Source organism: Halichoerus grypus, chromosome 2 (assembly GCF_964656455.1).
Source record: "Halichoerus grypus chromosome 2, mHalGry1.hap1.1, whole genome shotgun sequence".
NCBI classification, from domain to species: Eukaryota; Metazoa; Chordata; class Mammalia; order Carnivora; family Phocidae; genus Halichoerus; species Halichoerus grypus.
In genome coordinates this window covers 208842480-208859338 of record NC_135713.1, presented here as the reverse complement: position 1 = coordinate 208859338, position 16859 = coordinate 208842480, and the positions used below count along the sequence as shown (strand labels likewise).

Sequence of the window (16859 nt, the reverse complement as noted above, 5' to 3'; positions counted from 1 at the left end):
GGGAACCTGATGGAAGCTGAGGGAACCTGATAGAACCTGACAGGATCGGAGAAAACCTGATGCGACCTGAGGGAAGCCGAGGGAACCTGATGGAAGGTGAGGGAACCTGATAGAACCTGACAGGATCGGAGAAAACCTGATGGGACCTGAGGGAAGCCGAGGGAACCTGATGGAAGCTGAGGGAACCTGATAGAACCTGACAGGATCGGAGAAAACCTGATGGGACCTGAGGGAAGCCGAGGGAACCTGATGGAAGCTGAGGGAACCTGATAGAACCTGACAGGATCGGAGAAAACCTGATGGGACCTGAGGGAAGCCGAGGGAACCTGATGGAAGCTGAGGGAACCTGACAGAACCTGACAGGATCGGAGAAAACCTGATGGGACCTGAGGGAAGCTGAGGGAACCTGATGGAAGCTGAGGGAACCTGACAGAACCTGACAGGATCGGAGAAAACCTGATGCGACCTGAGGGAAGCTGAGGGAAGCTGAGGGAAGCTCCTGGAATCAACCCCCCACCCGGCCGAGCTGACCACCCGGCCCGAGGCCAGGCTGGACCACCTGGGCGCTTCAGCCTCTCACCCCACCCCACCCCACCCCACCCCGCCAGCCTGTGTCCCCCAGACCCTCTCCTCAGCCCGAGGGCTTCTCACCCTGCCTGGCACCTCCCTCCTTGGGCGCCCCTCAGAAAGGAGGGGAAGCTGCCCACCTGGCAATATAAAGGCCCCTTTCCCATGGTGCTCTGGGCTCATCTGCATATCTCCCATGAGCCTCAGCCCACCAGGAAATGAAACTGCTGAGTCACCACCTCCCTCCCAGGAGAGCCCTGTGTGGCCCCCCCAGGGAGGGCGGGCTGCCCCCCTCTGCCCCCCAGCACCATCATGCCTTCCCAGGTGTTGCTCCGCCCCCGCCCCCAAAACTGTTCTCACTGTTCTTTCCACCTGCAGGTTTCTGAAACTGTGCAGGTGGGCGCGTCTCTGATGGTCCTTGTCCCTTCGTGGGTGACCTGCCTGGTCACGGGTCCTGTCCTGTGGCTGAAAGTGGATTCCTTCTTGTTTTCTTTTGATTAAAGCTTCTTTATGAATTCTGGAAACTGATCAAGCCTCAATTATTTACATTTTAAACACATTTCCCCCTTTTGTGCCTCTTTTCACTTCAAAATAACTCTTTATTTGAACTCTTTTTTGAACATAGACTATTTTTAGAGCATTTTGGGTGCAGAGCAAAATTAAGCAGCAGGTACAGAGTTCCCATTTACACTTGCCCCTCACATGCGTAGCCTCCCCACTATCAACATCTGCACCAGTGGTACATTTGTCATAATTGGTGAGCTGGACTGAGCAGAGCCTGCAGGAGACACAGCTAGTCTGGAACAGATGAAGGCAAAGGTCCTTGCATCAGTGGTTCTCAAATTTTGCTGCACATTAAAATTTTCTTGGGAATTTGAAGAGTCCCACTGCTCATGTCACAGCATGTGGTAGACACAGCTGAGGTGACCCCCAGTGGTCATGCCCTCCCTGTGATTGGAGGTGGAGCCTGGGACTTGCTTCGAACCAAGAAGTGGTACTGGGGGTCGATGCTACTGCCTGAAGTCACATTTTGTGGCAAAGGGGTGTCCCTCCTGCAATGACATTACCATGAATGTACATAAGACCCCAAGCCAGCTCTGGCTGTCTCCTCCTGGCCTTGACGAGGGAAACAGCCATGCCGTGAACTGTGCGGGAAACTGGTCAGCCTCTGGGGCCTGAAAGTGCATCCCGCTGACAGCCAGTAGAGCGGAGGCCCTCAGTCCCAAAACCACAAGGGAAAGAATTCTGGCAGCTGAGAGCACAGTCCATCCAACACTTTGGCTGCAGCTGTGTGAGACCCTGAGCAAGGGGCCTAGCCAAGGCATATTCCAACTCCTAATCCATGGAAACTAGAAAATAAATGTGTGTTGTTTTAAGCCTAAATTTGGTCATTTGTTACGAATCAACAGAAAACCAACATTTGCCCATACCAGTTGTATCAGAATTCTCACATGGGATCCAGGCATCAGTCAGTGTCTTAAATTCTCCAGATGTTTTCAGTATGCTGTACAATTCCAGAACCAGTGCCTAGACACCTGGGTGAGCTTAGACGTTTTCACAGATATCGGGCCATTAATCCTCCACCCTCCCCTGGTCTTAGCCTAAGTGATACTCAAGCCAGGCTCTGCATGGTCCCCAAATAGCTATGATCCACCCAACCACCCTGTGACTAAGACACCTTACTGTGACCTGCCACAAACTGGAAAGTATGTGATTTGACCAGCCTCAAGGCCCTTATAGGGCCAAAGCCATGACCTGGAGGCCAGCAGGGACCAGAACCTGGCCCCAAACCTGTCCTCATTCCAAGGCCCCATCTCCACTGGCCCAGGACATGTGAGCTCTTGCAACAGAAAAGGGTGAAGGGGGAGAAACCCAAAAAAGTGAGTGTGGCCAAGTCTTGTCAGACTAGAAGAGGACAAGGATGACCATGCTGGTCAAGCTTAAGGGCCCCCACTGCCCCAAGGGCTGAGACTCTCGAGAGGAAAAAGGCCAAAGTCCCTGGTGTGCCTTTGAGCTTGCTAGTGCTTGTCTTTGTCTCGTCCATGAGGCCTGTGCAGCTCCTGAGGCTTAGAGAACATTCCAGAGATGTTTGTGGGGTGGATGCATTCCCGCTTCTTGGCTGGCTTGATGACCTCCGTCCTTGGGATGGCCATCAAAGTGTAACTGACCTGCTGTGTTCCCGGGCACAGACTCTGCATCCCCGAGATGGGTTCAGAGCCAACCTGGGGCTGGGGCCTTTCCCGGGCACAGGCTCCGCCAGCGTGTCTTGGAATCTGACCTGAGCATGGCCAGTTGTGCTCAGAGAAACCACCTGACCCAAAAAGCTTACATGCCCACGCATGCTTGGATCTGTGGGCAGGTGACCCAGTTGGAATCAAGCCCTAATAAAAAAGAAAAGCGTGTTTAAATAATCAGGTGATTCACCAAAGAAAACCTTCTTGAAAACTGTTGTAGTCATCACGACTGAGAAAGGAGGGCTGCACATTGTTGGAGTCCAAATACTTGGAGTTTAAACAAACATTTACATGGTTGCTCTTATATCGCAAGAGAAGTTCAGCCCTCAGCTCCTTGCGGATGCAGGAGTTTTTACCGGCTTTCTCTTTCGTTCCTCCTCACAGGCAACAAAAAAGGAGAGGAATAGTTTCATACATCTTTGCACAGATTCACTGCAGAGAGTCTTCAGAGAGACCCAGAGGACCTCTGCCTCCACGGGATGAGCACACGATGAAGGCAAGGACGAGATGGGTTCCCGTGGCTGTGGAGGACACATGTGCTCTCAAAGTTGCCTATCTATTGATGTTCTATTTTTTTTTTTTTTTTACTGACTTACCCCATAAAGCTAGAGTTGTGTTTCCAAAAGGAACAGAAAGGCACGAAGACAAGGACAAATAATAATTCTCTGACCAAATGAGGCTAATGATTCTGAGTCGGCCATAACAATGAGTAAGGGTCATGAGTTCACTGTAAAATAATTTTCAGAGCCACCGGTTTCTGTCTCTCTGGTCACCTGGGGCAGCATGGAGGTCACACAGGAGTGGGGGTCTCCAGCACCATCCTCCAATGTCCCTCAGAGGCACATATTTCTATAGGGACATTACATCTGGAGAGCTGTGGTAACTCTGAAGTCATAGCGTGTGCTTGGATTTCCATTTTCATATCACCAGCACACGGTGTACACACGCAATTGTCTTCATTTGGTTTCATCTTACTGTTTGGAGTTTTATTTTGTTTTTTTTCTTTAAAGATTTTATTTATTTCTTTGACACACAAAGAGATAGAGAACACAAGCAGGGGGGAGCGGCAGGCAGAGGGAGAGGGAGAAGCAGGCTCCCCACTGAGCAGGGATCCCAGGACCCTGGAATCACGACCTGAGCCGAAGGCAGACGCTCAACCAACTGAGCCACCCAGGCGCTCCATTGTTCGGAGTTTATAGCACCAAATAGTTCAGCTGCCTCTGTTTCCCTGTCTGTTCTGAAGACTGCTCTTTGTGGGCCCATTTCCCATCCAGCTCCCCCCTCTCCTCCTGTCAGGGCCCCAGCCGCCTCCGGCCTCCAGCTGCCACTCCTTAGAGGTTTGACTGCAAAGGACGCTCTTCCCTTTCCAGTGTCTGGCTAGCGCAAGACCGGGAGGCTTCCTGGGGGTGCCCATCATGAGGGCTGCTCCTCAGTCTGGAGGGCCCCCCATGACCCCCACACAGTGCAGTCCCACAGCGATGCCCCACTCTCCTGCCGTGCCCCTGGCTGATTTTCTTCCTCATGCTTGCTACCATCTGAAGTTACGGTCCTTGTCTACTCAGGAGACTATTGTCAGTCTCTCCCCACTAAAGTGCAGCCTCCAGAGCAGGGCATGGTCTTTTACTTTTTTCTTTTTAACCACTGACTTTTTTAACCTAGGATGAGCACTCAGCAGCTATTTGCCAGGTGAACAATGGGTGCGGGAAGGGAGGATGGGTGACAGTAAGTCCTGGTGGGAAGGGCCCACATGGGCTCTAGTGTCCAGCTACACGGTGGCATTGCGGTAGGGCCCTGACACGGTGGGGAGAAACGCCAGTCCTTCCAGACCAGGTCTGCCGGCCGGAGTCCCATCGAGGGCCGGAGGTTTTGTGTGTTACCAGATGAAGTAACACACGATTAAATGCTCTTGCGGATGGGCCGCATCTCCGCAGGAGCTCGGGTTGTGGGATTCCCGGGGTGGCCTCCCAGGGGGTCGGTGCTGCCATCCCAGTGGAGGAGAGGGTGTGCGGGAGCCAGAGGAGTGGGCCTGGTGCCTCATCCAGGGGGAGCAAGAACCCACCGGAAACCAATTGGCTTAGCTCTTCATCCTGTCCTCGGCCGCTGAGTCCCACAGCCAACGTACACTGACGGTCCGCTTGCTGGGACTGGTTCGGCTTAGTTCATTCATTTCTTCCCAGGTATTCTTGGGGCCCCCTAGGGACGTGGCTGTTTGTGGAGAGAAGCCACTCTGCACCCTTGTGGGTGGGAACGCTTTCCTAACCCCGATGTTGAAGAGAGCTGTTGTGTGGGGCACGAAAATGGGAGACCGAGAGAGAAAGGAAACGTTTGCTCTTAGCCGGACCTGTCTTAGCCGCTCCAGAAGATGGCTTTAGGATGAGTCACTGAGGAGCAGCATTGAGCAGAGAAGTGCCCCGAGACCCATTTCGGACTCAGACGAGCTTGTACTCCCCAAAGGGCCTGCCTTTGCTGTGGCTTCTCATTGGCGAAGGTCCAAATAAAGCCATGGTGTGCACTTTGAAGCCTCTCCCCAGCCTCGCCCCCTCCCTCTGGGGGGTGACCACAGGTCTCCCTGCAGCCTGTGAGGTGGGAATCTAACTGCCCGGTTTTCAGGGGAGGAAATGTGCTGTGGGCACAGGGCTGCCATTCCAGGGAGGAAAACCATGTCCACGTCCCTCTCCCGAGATCCCCATGGTCACCACCTTTGTGTGACTCAACACAGAGATGTCACGTCAGCCCTGAGATTGGGTTGATGGGGTGCTGTTCCTCGCCATGTGGGGAGGGACAAGACACTTGGCCCAGGAAGGACATGAAGCCTCAAATGGGGGACGGGTGTATCACAGCCAGTGACCACACTACTGGACTGTTTCTCCCAAATGCTGTGGCTTCCTGAGGGTATTCCTGGAGAGGGATGGGATTTAAGCCCCCATGAGAGACTCATGAATGAGGGACTCAACCCTTAAAAAAGCCAATCAGCTCCCTGCCCTCCTAGGAGCAGACTTGATCCCCCATCTCCTGGTCAGGACATCCTGCAGAGCCGCTGGCCACACAGTCCATGGCCCTCTCTCCATTTGCACCACGAGGGAAGGACAGGTGCACATCCAGTGTGCATGCTGGACACACTCTGCAGACAGTGGGGAAGGGCCTGGGCGGTCCTGAGTGTAGGCAACAGGGGCCAAGGATGGGGAGAGGGATGTAGGGAAAGGCCTGAAGAGACTGGTGGCCAGGGACAGCCCCTGGTAGGTGGAGGACACGGAGAACCTTCCTTTTCCACACGGTGGCCAGGAGAAGCTTCCTCTTCTGCCTGGTGACCTCGGCCTGGACCCGAGAGGACCTGGGCGTCCACAGAGACGGGCTCACTGCTTAGTCCAGAGCCGGGGGGGGGGGGAAGGGGCCAGGGCTCCTGCAGGAAACAGGAATGCAGGGGTTGCTGCTGCCCAGGGGGTTGTGGGGGCCCCACCCCTAAAACCTACTGTGCTCTGTGCAGAAGTAACTCTGCATGCCTGCGATTCACTCTGAGAACTATTAATCAGAAAATCTCACATTTCTCATTAAATGTGACTTTAAAGATTTGCTCCACACATAATGAGCATCTTTTCAAAGGACTCATTTGCGACTGCTTTGCTAAATTCAGTGGCACACACGGTTCAGTAGAAAGGAGCTGGCTCCAGGGGGTTCCTTCCAGAGGCCACAGCCCCTTGGGGGTGGTGGGTTGTTAGGAGGGTGGGTACCACTTGGTAGCCCTGGACTCCCAGCCGGGAGGGGAAATGGCCTTGCCCCGAGCAAGGGTCCTGCCATCCGGATGATGGTTTCCTTCCACGAATGTGCTCTGGCCTCCACTGCCCTTGGGGATGGACCATCATTCTGGACTTGCCTTCCTGCATCCAGAGCAGGCCAGGGTGGACAATGGGCAGCCAGTCTCCCATCCTCGAGTTCCCACCCGCCAGCGCTCTGCCCAGGGACAGAGCCCCCATCACGGGACTCCATCCTGAGTGTGCCCACATGTCCTCAAACTCCGTCCTGGTGTTTCCTTCTTTTCTTTTCGTGCTTTGATTTGTTACTGACGATCTTCCGTTTCACCCATTCGGTCTTCCACTGTGTCCAACCCGTATCACACCCTTCCAGTACGCTCTGGATCTCAGGTCATGGGTTTGGCCACTCAAGACTGTCCATCTCAGTGTTTACGGTTCTTTCTAATTCACATGCAAGTTCTTCTCTTCCATTTCTTTACCATTTTAGTCATAGTTATTTGGAAGCCCTCGTGGTGACTCCAGGCCAGAAGTCCCCTTGCTCTGAAGCCTAATAGGAAAAGTAGGAGAGAGTTTTTCATGAAGTGAAATTTATTCCATTTAAAATCCTTTTGTCAGGGGCGCCTGGGTGGCTCAGTCGTTGAGCGTCTGCCTTCGGCTCAGGTCACGATCTCAGGGTCCTGGGATCAAGCCCCGCATCAGGCTCTCTGCTCGGCAGGGAGTCTGCTTCTCCCTCTGCCTTTGCGCCTCCCACCCCCCACTTGTGCTCTATCTCTCTCTCTCAAACAAATAAAATCTTAAAAAAAAAAAAGATAAAATAAAATCCTTTTGTCGGCAAGTACAGACTTTTTACCTCTAGTGTGAAGAATGTCTTTATGAAAAATGCCTTGGTTGGAAAAGTAAGCTGTTAGTAACCCCTATTGTCCCCCCAATTTTATTTATCTGTCTATCCAGAAATTCAAAAAGCCTGGGAGGGCCAGATCCAGCCCTGGTTTGGAGAGTTTTGAGAGGCCTCCATCGGCATGGGGCCTGGGCAGGCGGGGTGAAGCCAGAGCAGCCCCTTAGCGTTTATCTGTTCTGTCGGCTTCTGCGCAGCGTTACAGAATAGAGTTTTGAAATTTTGAGAAGGTGTTTCCCCCACCCCATATTCCTTGTCCCATTTCCCACCTCCATCAGATAGGCATGGGGGGTCTTGCTAGGCCTTGGTGTTAGGGGCAGCAAGCACAGCTTGGCAGAGCTGAGGGCCTGAAACCCTCAAAGCCAAGGCACTTCTCATGTGTAGTGAGAAAAAAGGCTTTTTCTGGGAATTCCAGAGCTGGGCAGGAACCATCAGGAGCACAGGATGGGTAGGTAGTCCCCTGGATGATGTCCCCAAACATGCCTACGTCCTAATGCTGTAACCTGTGCCCATGTCACCGACAAGGCTGGAGAGACTTTGCACATGAGATTAAGTGAGGGGTCTTGGGGGGTGGTTAGCTTGCATTCAAGTGGGCCTCATGGCGTCTCAAGGGTCCTTATGAGAGGGAGGCAGGGGGTCAGAGTCAGAGAGAGAAGCTGTGAGGACAGAATAGAGGAGAGAGGATTCTGTGCTGCTGGCCTGGAGGCAGGGGAAGGGCTGCACGTGCCCTCCAGGAGCTGGAAAAGGGTAAGAGCTTCCAGAAAGAACCGGCCTGCAGACTCATAGACTTCAAACGTCCAGGACCATGAGAGAATAAATCTGTGTTGCTTTAAGCCACCAAGTCTCTGGTTATTTGTCCGGAGGCCACCGGAAGCTCATACAGGATGATCGTGTTTCTGCCAGGGAGGTTCGGGGTTCTGAAGACACCCTGTTTGCAATGCACCCCCTGGGATGGAGGCAGCCGTGTCTAAGGGCAGCATCCAGGGGCACGGGTGCCTCCCAGGCAGAGTGTGACCAGGCCTGGGCAGGGCTGGCAGACACCCCACAAGGAGGTGGTCATGTGGGGACTCAGGGAAGACATGATGCTCCCTCCTTGGAGGGATGTTCGCTCTGAATCTGGCTCTTCTCACAGCTGCTGTAGCCGAGCCCGCAGCCACCCCTGCCTGTGAGGAACCACAGTATGGCTGATGGGCCTACGCCTGGCCACGTGGGGTCTGAGGGGACGTGGCGGCCTTGGCTGCGGGGGAGCTTCGGACACTCACGAGGTTTGACATAAAAGAACTTGAGGGAGATTCCAAGGGCTCCAGAGTCATCCCCCCAAGGGTTTTGGGCAGTAGAAGACCAGGGGGAGGATGTCCCAGCCCTGCTGTGGTGGGGACACATTCCCCCTACTGTCCTTTCCACTTACCTGGCACCAGCCCCTGGTTGGGGTCTGGAAGGGTGGAGGGTGGGACCCAGGCCTGCCCTGGCGGGTCCACATTCCAAGGGAGTGGAATGACGGGCAGGTGCTGGAGAGAAGCTGGGGGAGGTGGTCTGTGGGGAGAGCTCAGCTCAGGACCCCAACCGAGAAGGGCTGACTTAGACCCCACCACTACCCGTGAAGCACTTCCAGGGGCTTCCAGTGGCTTCTGAAGGTATGGTCATAGCACATATTTATTCTAGAGAATTAAGCAAATGTAGAAATCTATAAAGAAAATTCAATAACTCATAATACTACCACCCAAGATCGCAGCTGATGTTGCTGCATTCCTCTTCAGTCATTCTTTATACGCTCACGGACACGTGACACCCAACATGTGTACAAAGGGCACAGACATGCACGTTACACCTGACATGTACACACAGGACAGGAGCCCAGTTGCACCTACCACACCCAACACTTGCATACGTGGCCACAGACTTTTTTCTTTCACAAAATCAAAGCAATACTGTGTATACAAACTTATAACCTGCTTTTTTTTTCACTTAACAGAGGCTGATGGTTTTACATTGGGTCTTCTTTGAAAATTTGTTTTTTACGGGTACATAATATTACATGGGGTGGCCACATCCTAATGAAATCCCCATCAGGTACTGATGCTCCTTCCCAGTTTCCACTCCTTCATATCATTCCAAAAAGGACATCCTGTTTTGCAATATTAAGCTTATTCCTGTAAATCCCTGTGTCTCTTGGTGATCTCTCCTAAGATCGGGTTTCGATCTTCCTGTAATGAATGCGGCATTCTCTTCTGTTGGACTCACACATCACATTTATCACTCTCTCTGCCCCTGGGCCACCACCTTTTGTTTGTGAAGGGACCTGAGGACTAAGGCCACCCCGAGTTGTTCTAAGTTTTAGATTATTCCTCCCGTGACTCACCCAAGCATTCTGAAGGGTGAGTGGAGGTTGGGAAGCCCATGCCCATGTCTCCATGACACCCAGAGAACAAATCGCCATTCACCCTACCTTGGACGGCCTTGTTGGAATTCCTGTTGGAAGCCCTGCCAACCTGCCAGTGTATGCAGCTGCCCCCAGAGAATCTTGTCACTGTCGTCCAGCACCAAGCTGGCCATTTGTTCCATTTGCTCAACTTCCGTCTGTGAACCCTATGAGGGCGGCGAGCACGCTGCCCTTGCTCCTTGTGGGGCCTTCGGTGCCCCAGGGGTGCCCAGTTAGTACCTGTTGAACAGATGAGTGGATGGATCGATGGAAAATGAAGAAGCAGATGGTGCTGGCTCTGCCCTCTGGGTCATGGGACTGTGGACCCGTGTGGATCGGAGTACAGGAGGGGGAGGAGAGGCTGCCCCTCCTGGGGTCTGAGGGTCTTCCCTCTTCCCAGTGTGATACACTCTCCTCACAGCCAGGCCAGCAGGGATGGGCAGCCCATCCACACCCACACCCAGGATGTCATCTCGAACGGCCAAGTCCTCAAGAACTCATGACTGAGAGAGGCCCCTTGACTCAGGGGAAGGTAACTGAGGGGAACCTGGGCACATGGGTGGTAGTTCAGACCTGCCAGGATTCAGATATCAGCTCTGCCAGACCTCACAGTGGGGCACAGGGCAACGCTTCCAGGCACAGCCCCCTAGTCCTCGGCACAGCTCATCTGCTGGAGGGGGGAGCAGGGGTGCAGGTAAGGGGCAGAGGCATGGGTTCTGCTACAAAGACGTCCCTGGTGGAGGACAGGCCTGATGATCCCGGTACTGAGAAGGGAAATGGAAAAATGTCTCCCCAGATTATTTTGTTTTGTGCCCTGAGTTTCTTCTCTGTAAATAGAGACCTGAGTCAGGATCAGTCTTATGCTCTGGTCATCGGTCAGAAGGGGAGCTAGAAAAACAAAAGAATCACACATTGTGATAGAGGCAAAGCAGAAGTGATGCCTGGAAGCTGATGGCTTGTTGGTTTAGCAGACAAGCCAAGAATTCACCAGAAGGGCCACTATTGTTCATTAGTGCCCCAGCCCTGGGAAGAGCCAGAAAGGGGGATACTGCATCCCTGCAGGTCATGGAACATCCCCTTACTCCACTCTCCTGAGGCAGCCACCCGCCCCTCCCAGTCACCGACCAAAGGCTCCAGTCTCCCCCCAGTGTACGCAGCCTGGTTGTTTCCTTCTTCAGAGCCAGAAGGGAAAGCAAGAGTAAGTCGGCTTGGAGTTTGTATACGTGTATGTGTGCGTATAGGTCTGCGCACATATACATGATGTATATATATAAAGATATATCAATATGTAATACTGTGTGTATAAAACATAATGTAACCATGAAAATATGTACTATAGGGCGACTGGGTGGCTCAGTCGGTTAAGCGACTGGCTTCGGCTCAGGTCATGATCCCAGGGTCCTGGGATCGAGCCCCGCATCAGGCTCCCTGCTCTGTGGGTAGCCTGCTTCTCCCTCACCCGCTCCCCCTGCTTGTGTTCCCTCTCTCGCTGTGTCTCTCTCTGTCAGATAAATAAATAAAATAAAATAAAATAAAATAAAAAGAAAATATGTACTATAAAAGCAATAATTATGTATATATAATGTAATCAAGGGGTGACATCCATCAACTTTGCTACTTCTATTGGTAAGAAATAAGTCACAGTTTCCACCTTCAATCACAGGGAGGGGATGACTGACTGGGGGTCACCTCAGGGTACCACATAGAGTGACACGGACACCAGGACTTTTCAAATGCCTGAGACAATTTGAATCGCAGCAAAATTTGAGAAACTGATCCAAGGAACTTTGCTGTCAGCTAATGACAGAAGCAGGTTGTGTCTTCTCCTGCAGGCGCTGTCCAGGCTAGGCCCAGCTGCAGACTTGTTCATCTGGGGACACTCACCAGATGTGCTGGGGGAGATGTGCCACAGGCAGTTGGATGCACTGGTTGGAAGTTTGGAAGGAAGGCCCAAATGACCTGATTAATTTAGTAAATTATTTAAAAAGCCATCTATCTCTCCTCTTGTGTTATTATTTTTTTACAAAAGCAACTTATTTTTAAACAAAAAAATATGAAGCAAAGGAAACAAGCAAAACAGTGAAAGAATAAGGTGAAAAATATAAGAAACTGACATTCTGGTCTTGGGGAACTAAAGATGTTCTGTATAAAGACCAAAAAGATCTTTTCTCAAAGAAGAGACTGACACATTAGACCATATCTATGGAGTCTAAACAAAGTGAGATAAGCCACAAAAGGGGGAAATGTGTTTAAAATGTAAATAATTGAGGCTTGATCAGTTTCCAGAATTCATAAAGAAGCTTTAATCAAAAGAAAACAAGAAGGAATCCACTTTCAGCCACAGGACAGGACCCGTGACCAGGCAGGTCACCCACGAAGGGACAAGGACCATCAGAGACGCGCCCACCTGCACAGTTTCAGAAACCTGCAGGTGGAAAGAACAGTGAGAACAGTTTTGGGGGCGGGGGCGGAGCAACACCTGGGAAGGCATGATGGTGCTGGGGGGCAGAGGGGGGCAGCCCGCCCTCCCTGGGGGGGCCACACAGGGCTCTCCTGGGAGGGAGGTGGTGACTCAGCAGTTTCATTTCCTGGTGGGCTGAGGCTCATGGGAGATATGCAGATGAGCCCAGAGCACCATGGGAAAGGGGCCTTTATATTGCCAGGTGGGCAGCTTCCCCTCCTTTCTGAGGGGCGCCCAAGGAGGGAGGTGCCAGGCAGGGTGAGAAGCCCTCGGGCTGAGGAGAGGGTCTGGGGGACACAGGCTGGCGGGGTGGGGTGGGGTGGGGTGGGGTGAGAGGCTGAAGCGCCCAGGTGGTCCAGCCTGGCCTCGGGCCGGGTGGTCAGCTCGGCCGGGTGGGGGGTTGATTCCAGGAGCTTCCCTCAGCTTCCCTCAGCTTCCCTCAGGTCGCATCAGGTTTTCTCCGATCCTGTCAGGTTCTGTCAGGTTCCCTCAGCTTCCATCAGGTTCCCTCAGCTTCCCTCAGGTCCCATCAGGTTTTCTCCGATCCTGTCAGGTTCTATCAGGTTCCCTCAGCTTCCATCAGGTTCCCTCGGCTTCCCTCAGGTCCCATCAGGTTTTCTCCGATCCTGTCAGGTTCTATCAGGTTCCCTCAGCTTCCATCAGGTTCCCTCGGCTTCCCTCAGGTCCCATCAGGTTTTCTCCGATCCTGTCAGGTTCTATCAGGTTCCCTCAGCTTCCATCAGGTTCCCTCGGCTTCCCTCAGGTCGCATCAGGTTTTCTCCGATCCTGTCAGGTTCTATCAGGTTCCCTCAGCTTCCATCAGGTTCCCTCGGCTTCCCTCAGGTCGCATCAGGTTTTCTCCGATCCTGTCAGGTTCTGTCAGGTTCCCTCAGCTTCCATCAGGTTCCCTCAGCTTCCCTCAGGTCGCATCAGGTTTTCTCCGATCCTGTCAGGTTCTATCAGGTTCCCTCAGCTTCCATCAGGTTCCCTCGGCTTCCCTCAGGTCGCATCAGGTTTTCTCCGATCCTGTCGGGATCCCTCAGGTTCTCTCAGGTTCTGCCGCGCGAGGCTGACTGGGTGTCGGGGTCCCAGGGGTGGGGGTCGGGGAGGTTGGGTGGGGAGGGCGCGTGTGCCCCCCAGGCCTGGGAGCAGCTACACGGAGCGGGCAGGGCTGAAAGGGCCAGGTCTCAACCCATCGCCCCCTGCCCCTGCCCCTCCCAGTGACGGGTGACCGGGGGCCGCCCGCCCTGCCTGCCAGGGGGCACTAACCTCACTCGCTTGTCCTTTGCGTCTTCCCAGAGAACAGAGCCATCGCATAAGCTGAAGAATCTTCCGGAAGTCCGACCTTCCCGACCTCTGCGGATCCCTGTTGAATTGGGGCCCAGCTCCTCCACCCCACCCCAGATACCCAGACAAGAACCCCCTTTCTTTCTCTCCCCCCGCCCCCACCCTCGCCCTTTCTGCTCCTCCTCCTCCTTCAGCCCCTCCCCGCCCCCGCCCCCGCCTGTGGGCCAGACCCCCTGAGCCCCCCAGCACGTCCCACTCTCGCTGCCCACCCCAGTAGGAGGCAGGCAGCGTGGCCATGTGCCCCCCGGTCAGCGTGCGGTATGGGGCCGAGGGCATGTCCTACCTCCATGCATCCTGGATGTATCAGCTTCAGCATGGCGACCAGCTAGGGGTTTGCTTCGCTTGCTTCAAGGCTGCCTTTCTGGAACTCAGAGACTTGCTGGGGTTGGAAGACTGGGAAGATGAAGACTGGGACCCTGAGCTGATGGACCACGCCGAGGCGGGGCCTGAGCAGGAGGGGGGGTCCCCGGGGATGGGGTTCGGCTGGGCGCAGGGCCAAGGTCACCCCGCACAGGGGGGGACTGTGGACTGGGGGCCAGGCACCCTGGCGTCAGCCCCTGCGGGGTCTGAGGAGGTGGGCCTGGACCACCACTTTGTGCCCACCGAGCTGGAGCCTCACAACGCAGCACCCTTGGGCCTGGGTCCTGAGGATGCTGACTGGACCCAGAGCCTGCCCTGGAGACTCGACGGGCCCCCCACCTGCTCGCACTGGCCGAGTCTCCCTCCTCCATGGCAGGGGTTTCTCAAAGTGGACCTGCCCCCGGGGGAGCCCATGGTGTTGGAGCTGGGCACCACCCGGGCCGTGGACCCTGCCGAGGCCGAGCCCTGGTTAAGGGACCTGGAGGTCGTCTCCATGGTGGGTTGCTACGATGCCATCTACCTCCGGAAGATGACAGTAGGATGGACCCTGAGGACCCCGGGCCAGGGCTGGAAACTGCTGCTGGAGCCCGACGAGTTGTGGGTGGTGAGACTACAAGACGCGCCCCAGGAGCAGGACCTGCACAAGTGGAAGCTGAGCATTCTGGAGCCCTGTCCTCCAGGGCAGACCGAAGAGCTGGTCCCTGCGGACTCAGCCCTGCTTAAGAGGGGACTCACCATCCTCTCTTACTCACCCTGGGCCAAAAGGGAGGCAGGGGAGGGGGCCTCCGCATCCAGGCCACAGTCCTCATCCTCCCAGGGACGGGATCCCAGCACCACTGAGACCTGGAGCCACGGGCCCAGTGGGTCCCGGGGGCCTGGGGAGGGCCCGGCTGCCATGGGAGCCTCGGCCCTGGGGGAGCTGCCCCGTTTCCAGCCCTTCAGCCCAGGGCCCCAGAACTGAGGGACTGAGGCCCAAGTGGCCACCATTGTCCTGGCTGCCCCCTCCCCACAACAGCCAGGGGAGCGACTGGCAAAGAAGAGGGGACTAGTGCCTGGGGAGGGAGAATGGGGAGCTGCCTAGGGACTGAGAAAGGGGACGCGTCACTGCCTCCGTGGAAGGGACCCAAAGGCCTGTGACCGGGAGAGAATTTCTTCTCCGTCAAATGTCACGGAGCCAGGAACGTGACGCTCTCTGGGACGTGGTTGGTGAATGGTTGCTGCGCGGCTCGGGAAGTGGGGTGCGCCACACGCAGGGATGTGTCCGGTGGGGCCCGTGTCCCAGGAGCACGCGGAGGTGGGGGCAACGGGGCTGTGTGCTTGCCTGTGCCTGGGTGGTCTCTGGGGCTCCAGGGGGCCCTGTCAGCCGCGGCGGGGACTCTGGTCTGCACGGGGAGAGACCTAGTTTCAAATGTTGGCCATTTTATGCAGTTTGACCGTTTAGTACCTGTTTCTTTGTGTGTTGTTTTTTAACTGAATAAAGTCAGAAAAGTTTTGCATCAAGTTCTTGTCCCGAGCTCTTCCGCAGAAAGCCTCTGTTGGTTGGCCTTGTCTTCTCCCTCTCCGGGACAGGTCAATCCTGGCAACAGCAGCTTCTCCAGTCACAGGTGAAGTCTATAGCTTCCATGTTAGCGACAATGGGACACACCAGGGTGACCCCTCTGGGCCTTCCTACTGTAACTCCTGGGAAGGATCAGAATTGGGCTAGAGAAGGTGTCCCAGGAAGGTTGGAAGCAATGCCAGGCAGTGTGTAACCCCCTTCCCCGGCCCCAGCCAGACACCCCAATAACCCATAAACATCCAGTTGAAATCCCAGGCATGGTTTATGGGGCTCGGAACCTAACATACACAACACTCACATTCACATTAACTCACGCCAAATGTCTGATGTGACACAGGCACACGTCACACAGCCCTTTGGTGTATAGAATGTCAGTAAATTGTGCCATGGACATTTCACATTGTGTTAAATGTCCAGCACCCTTCTGTGGTTGGTGCTGGAAACCATCAGTCACTAAACATTTATTGAGCACCTACTGTGCACCATGCCGTGTTCCAGGCATCAGGATATACCAACATACAAAACAGATGGAGAGTTCCAAGGGGTGGATCTTCCACTCCACGGAGGGAGACAGATGGTAAAAGATGTGGTTGCAGATGGAGAAGGTAGTGAATGAGGAGAGTCAGGTGTGCCAACGGAGGTGGGGTCTCTTGAAAATACAGTGTCCAGGAGACCAGAGGCAACTTCCCATCATGTTCAGCCTACTTTCCTTGTCTTATTTGCTTTGCCCACCTACTGAGGTCCATGACCTGTTGGTGGCTTCTGTCTTTCCAAAGGGCCAGGAGGCTGCAGTGTGGAAGTGTCCAGCTGGGTCTCAGCAGTGCTGTGTGAGACCAGAGCCCACCAGACACTGCATCAGGGCCGGGGTCATAATGCACTTAGAGGCTGCCCTTCTAGAAACAACTTCTGAAATTGTTTGCTTATTTCAAAAGAATGCATATTCCTTGTCCACAATTTAGAAAACAGATAGGCAAATGAGAGGAAAATTAACATCATCGGTAACAACCCTCAGAGAGATTGCTGTCACTATTTGGCATGGATTGTTGTCCTCTTTTTTCTGTGGATAATTAGAACTTTTTGTTTAAAAATCTCTTCTACAGTGTAGTGTCTGTGTGTTAGTGTTGAGTAGGAAGAAGAGCTGCAGGTCAGACAGGAAAGGGAGAGCCTAGCACTGACATGCCCTGTGGCCAGCACTGTCCTCAGCCCTTCTGGGATGGGGTCTAGGTGAGGTGGGCCCTATCACACATCTCCCCTGGGGAGGCCCAGAGC

At 54.2% G+C, this 16859-nt stretch overlaps 1 protein-coding gene across 1 annotated transcript; it reads left to right on the top strand.

Annotated features, from left to right (window-relative positions):
- The first annotated feature begins 13907 nt into the window (after nucleotides 1–13907).
- Nucleotides 13908–14993, top strand: LOC118536134 (testis-expressed protein 19.2-like). Its single transcript, XM_036092822.2, has one exon. The coding sequence runs from the start codon at nucleotides 13908–13910 to the stop codon at nucleotides 14991–14993; it is 1086 nt and encodes a 361-aa protein (XP_035948715.1).
- Nucleotides 14994–16859: the final 1866 nt, after the last annotated feature.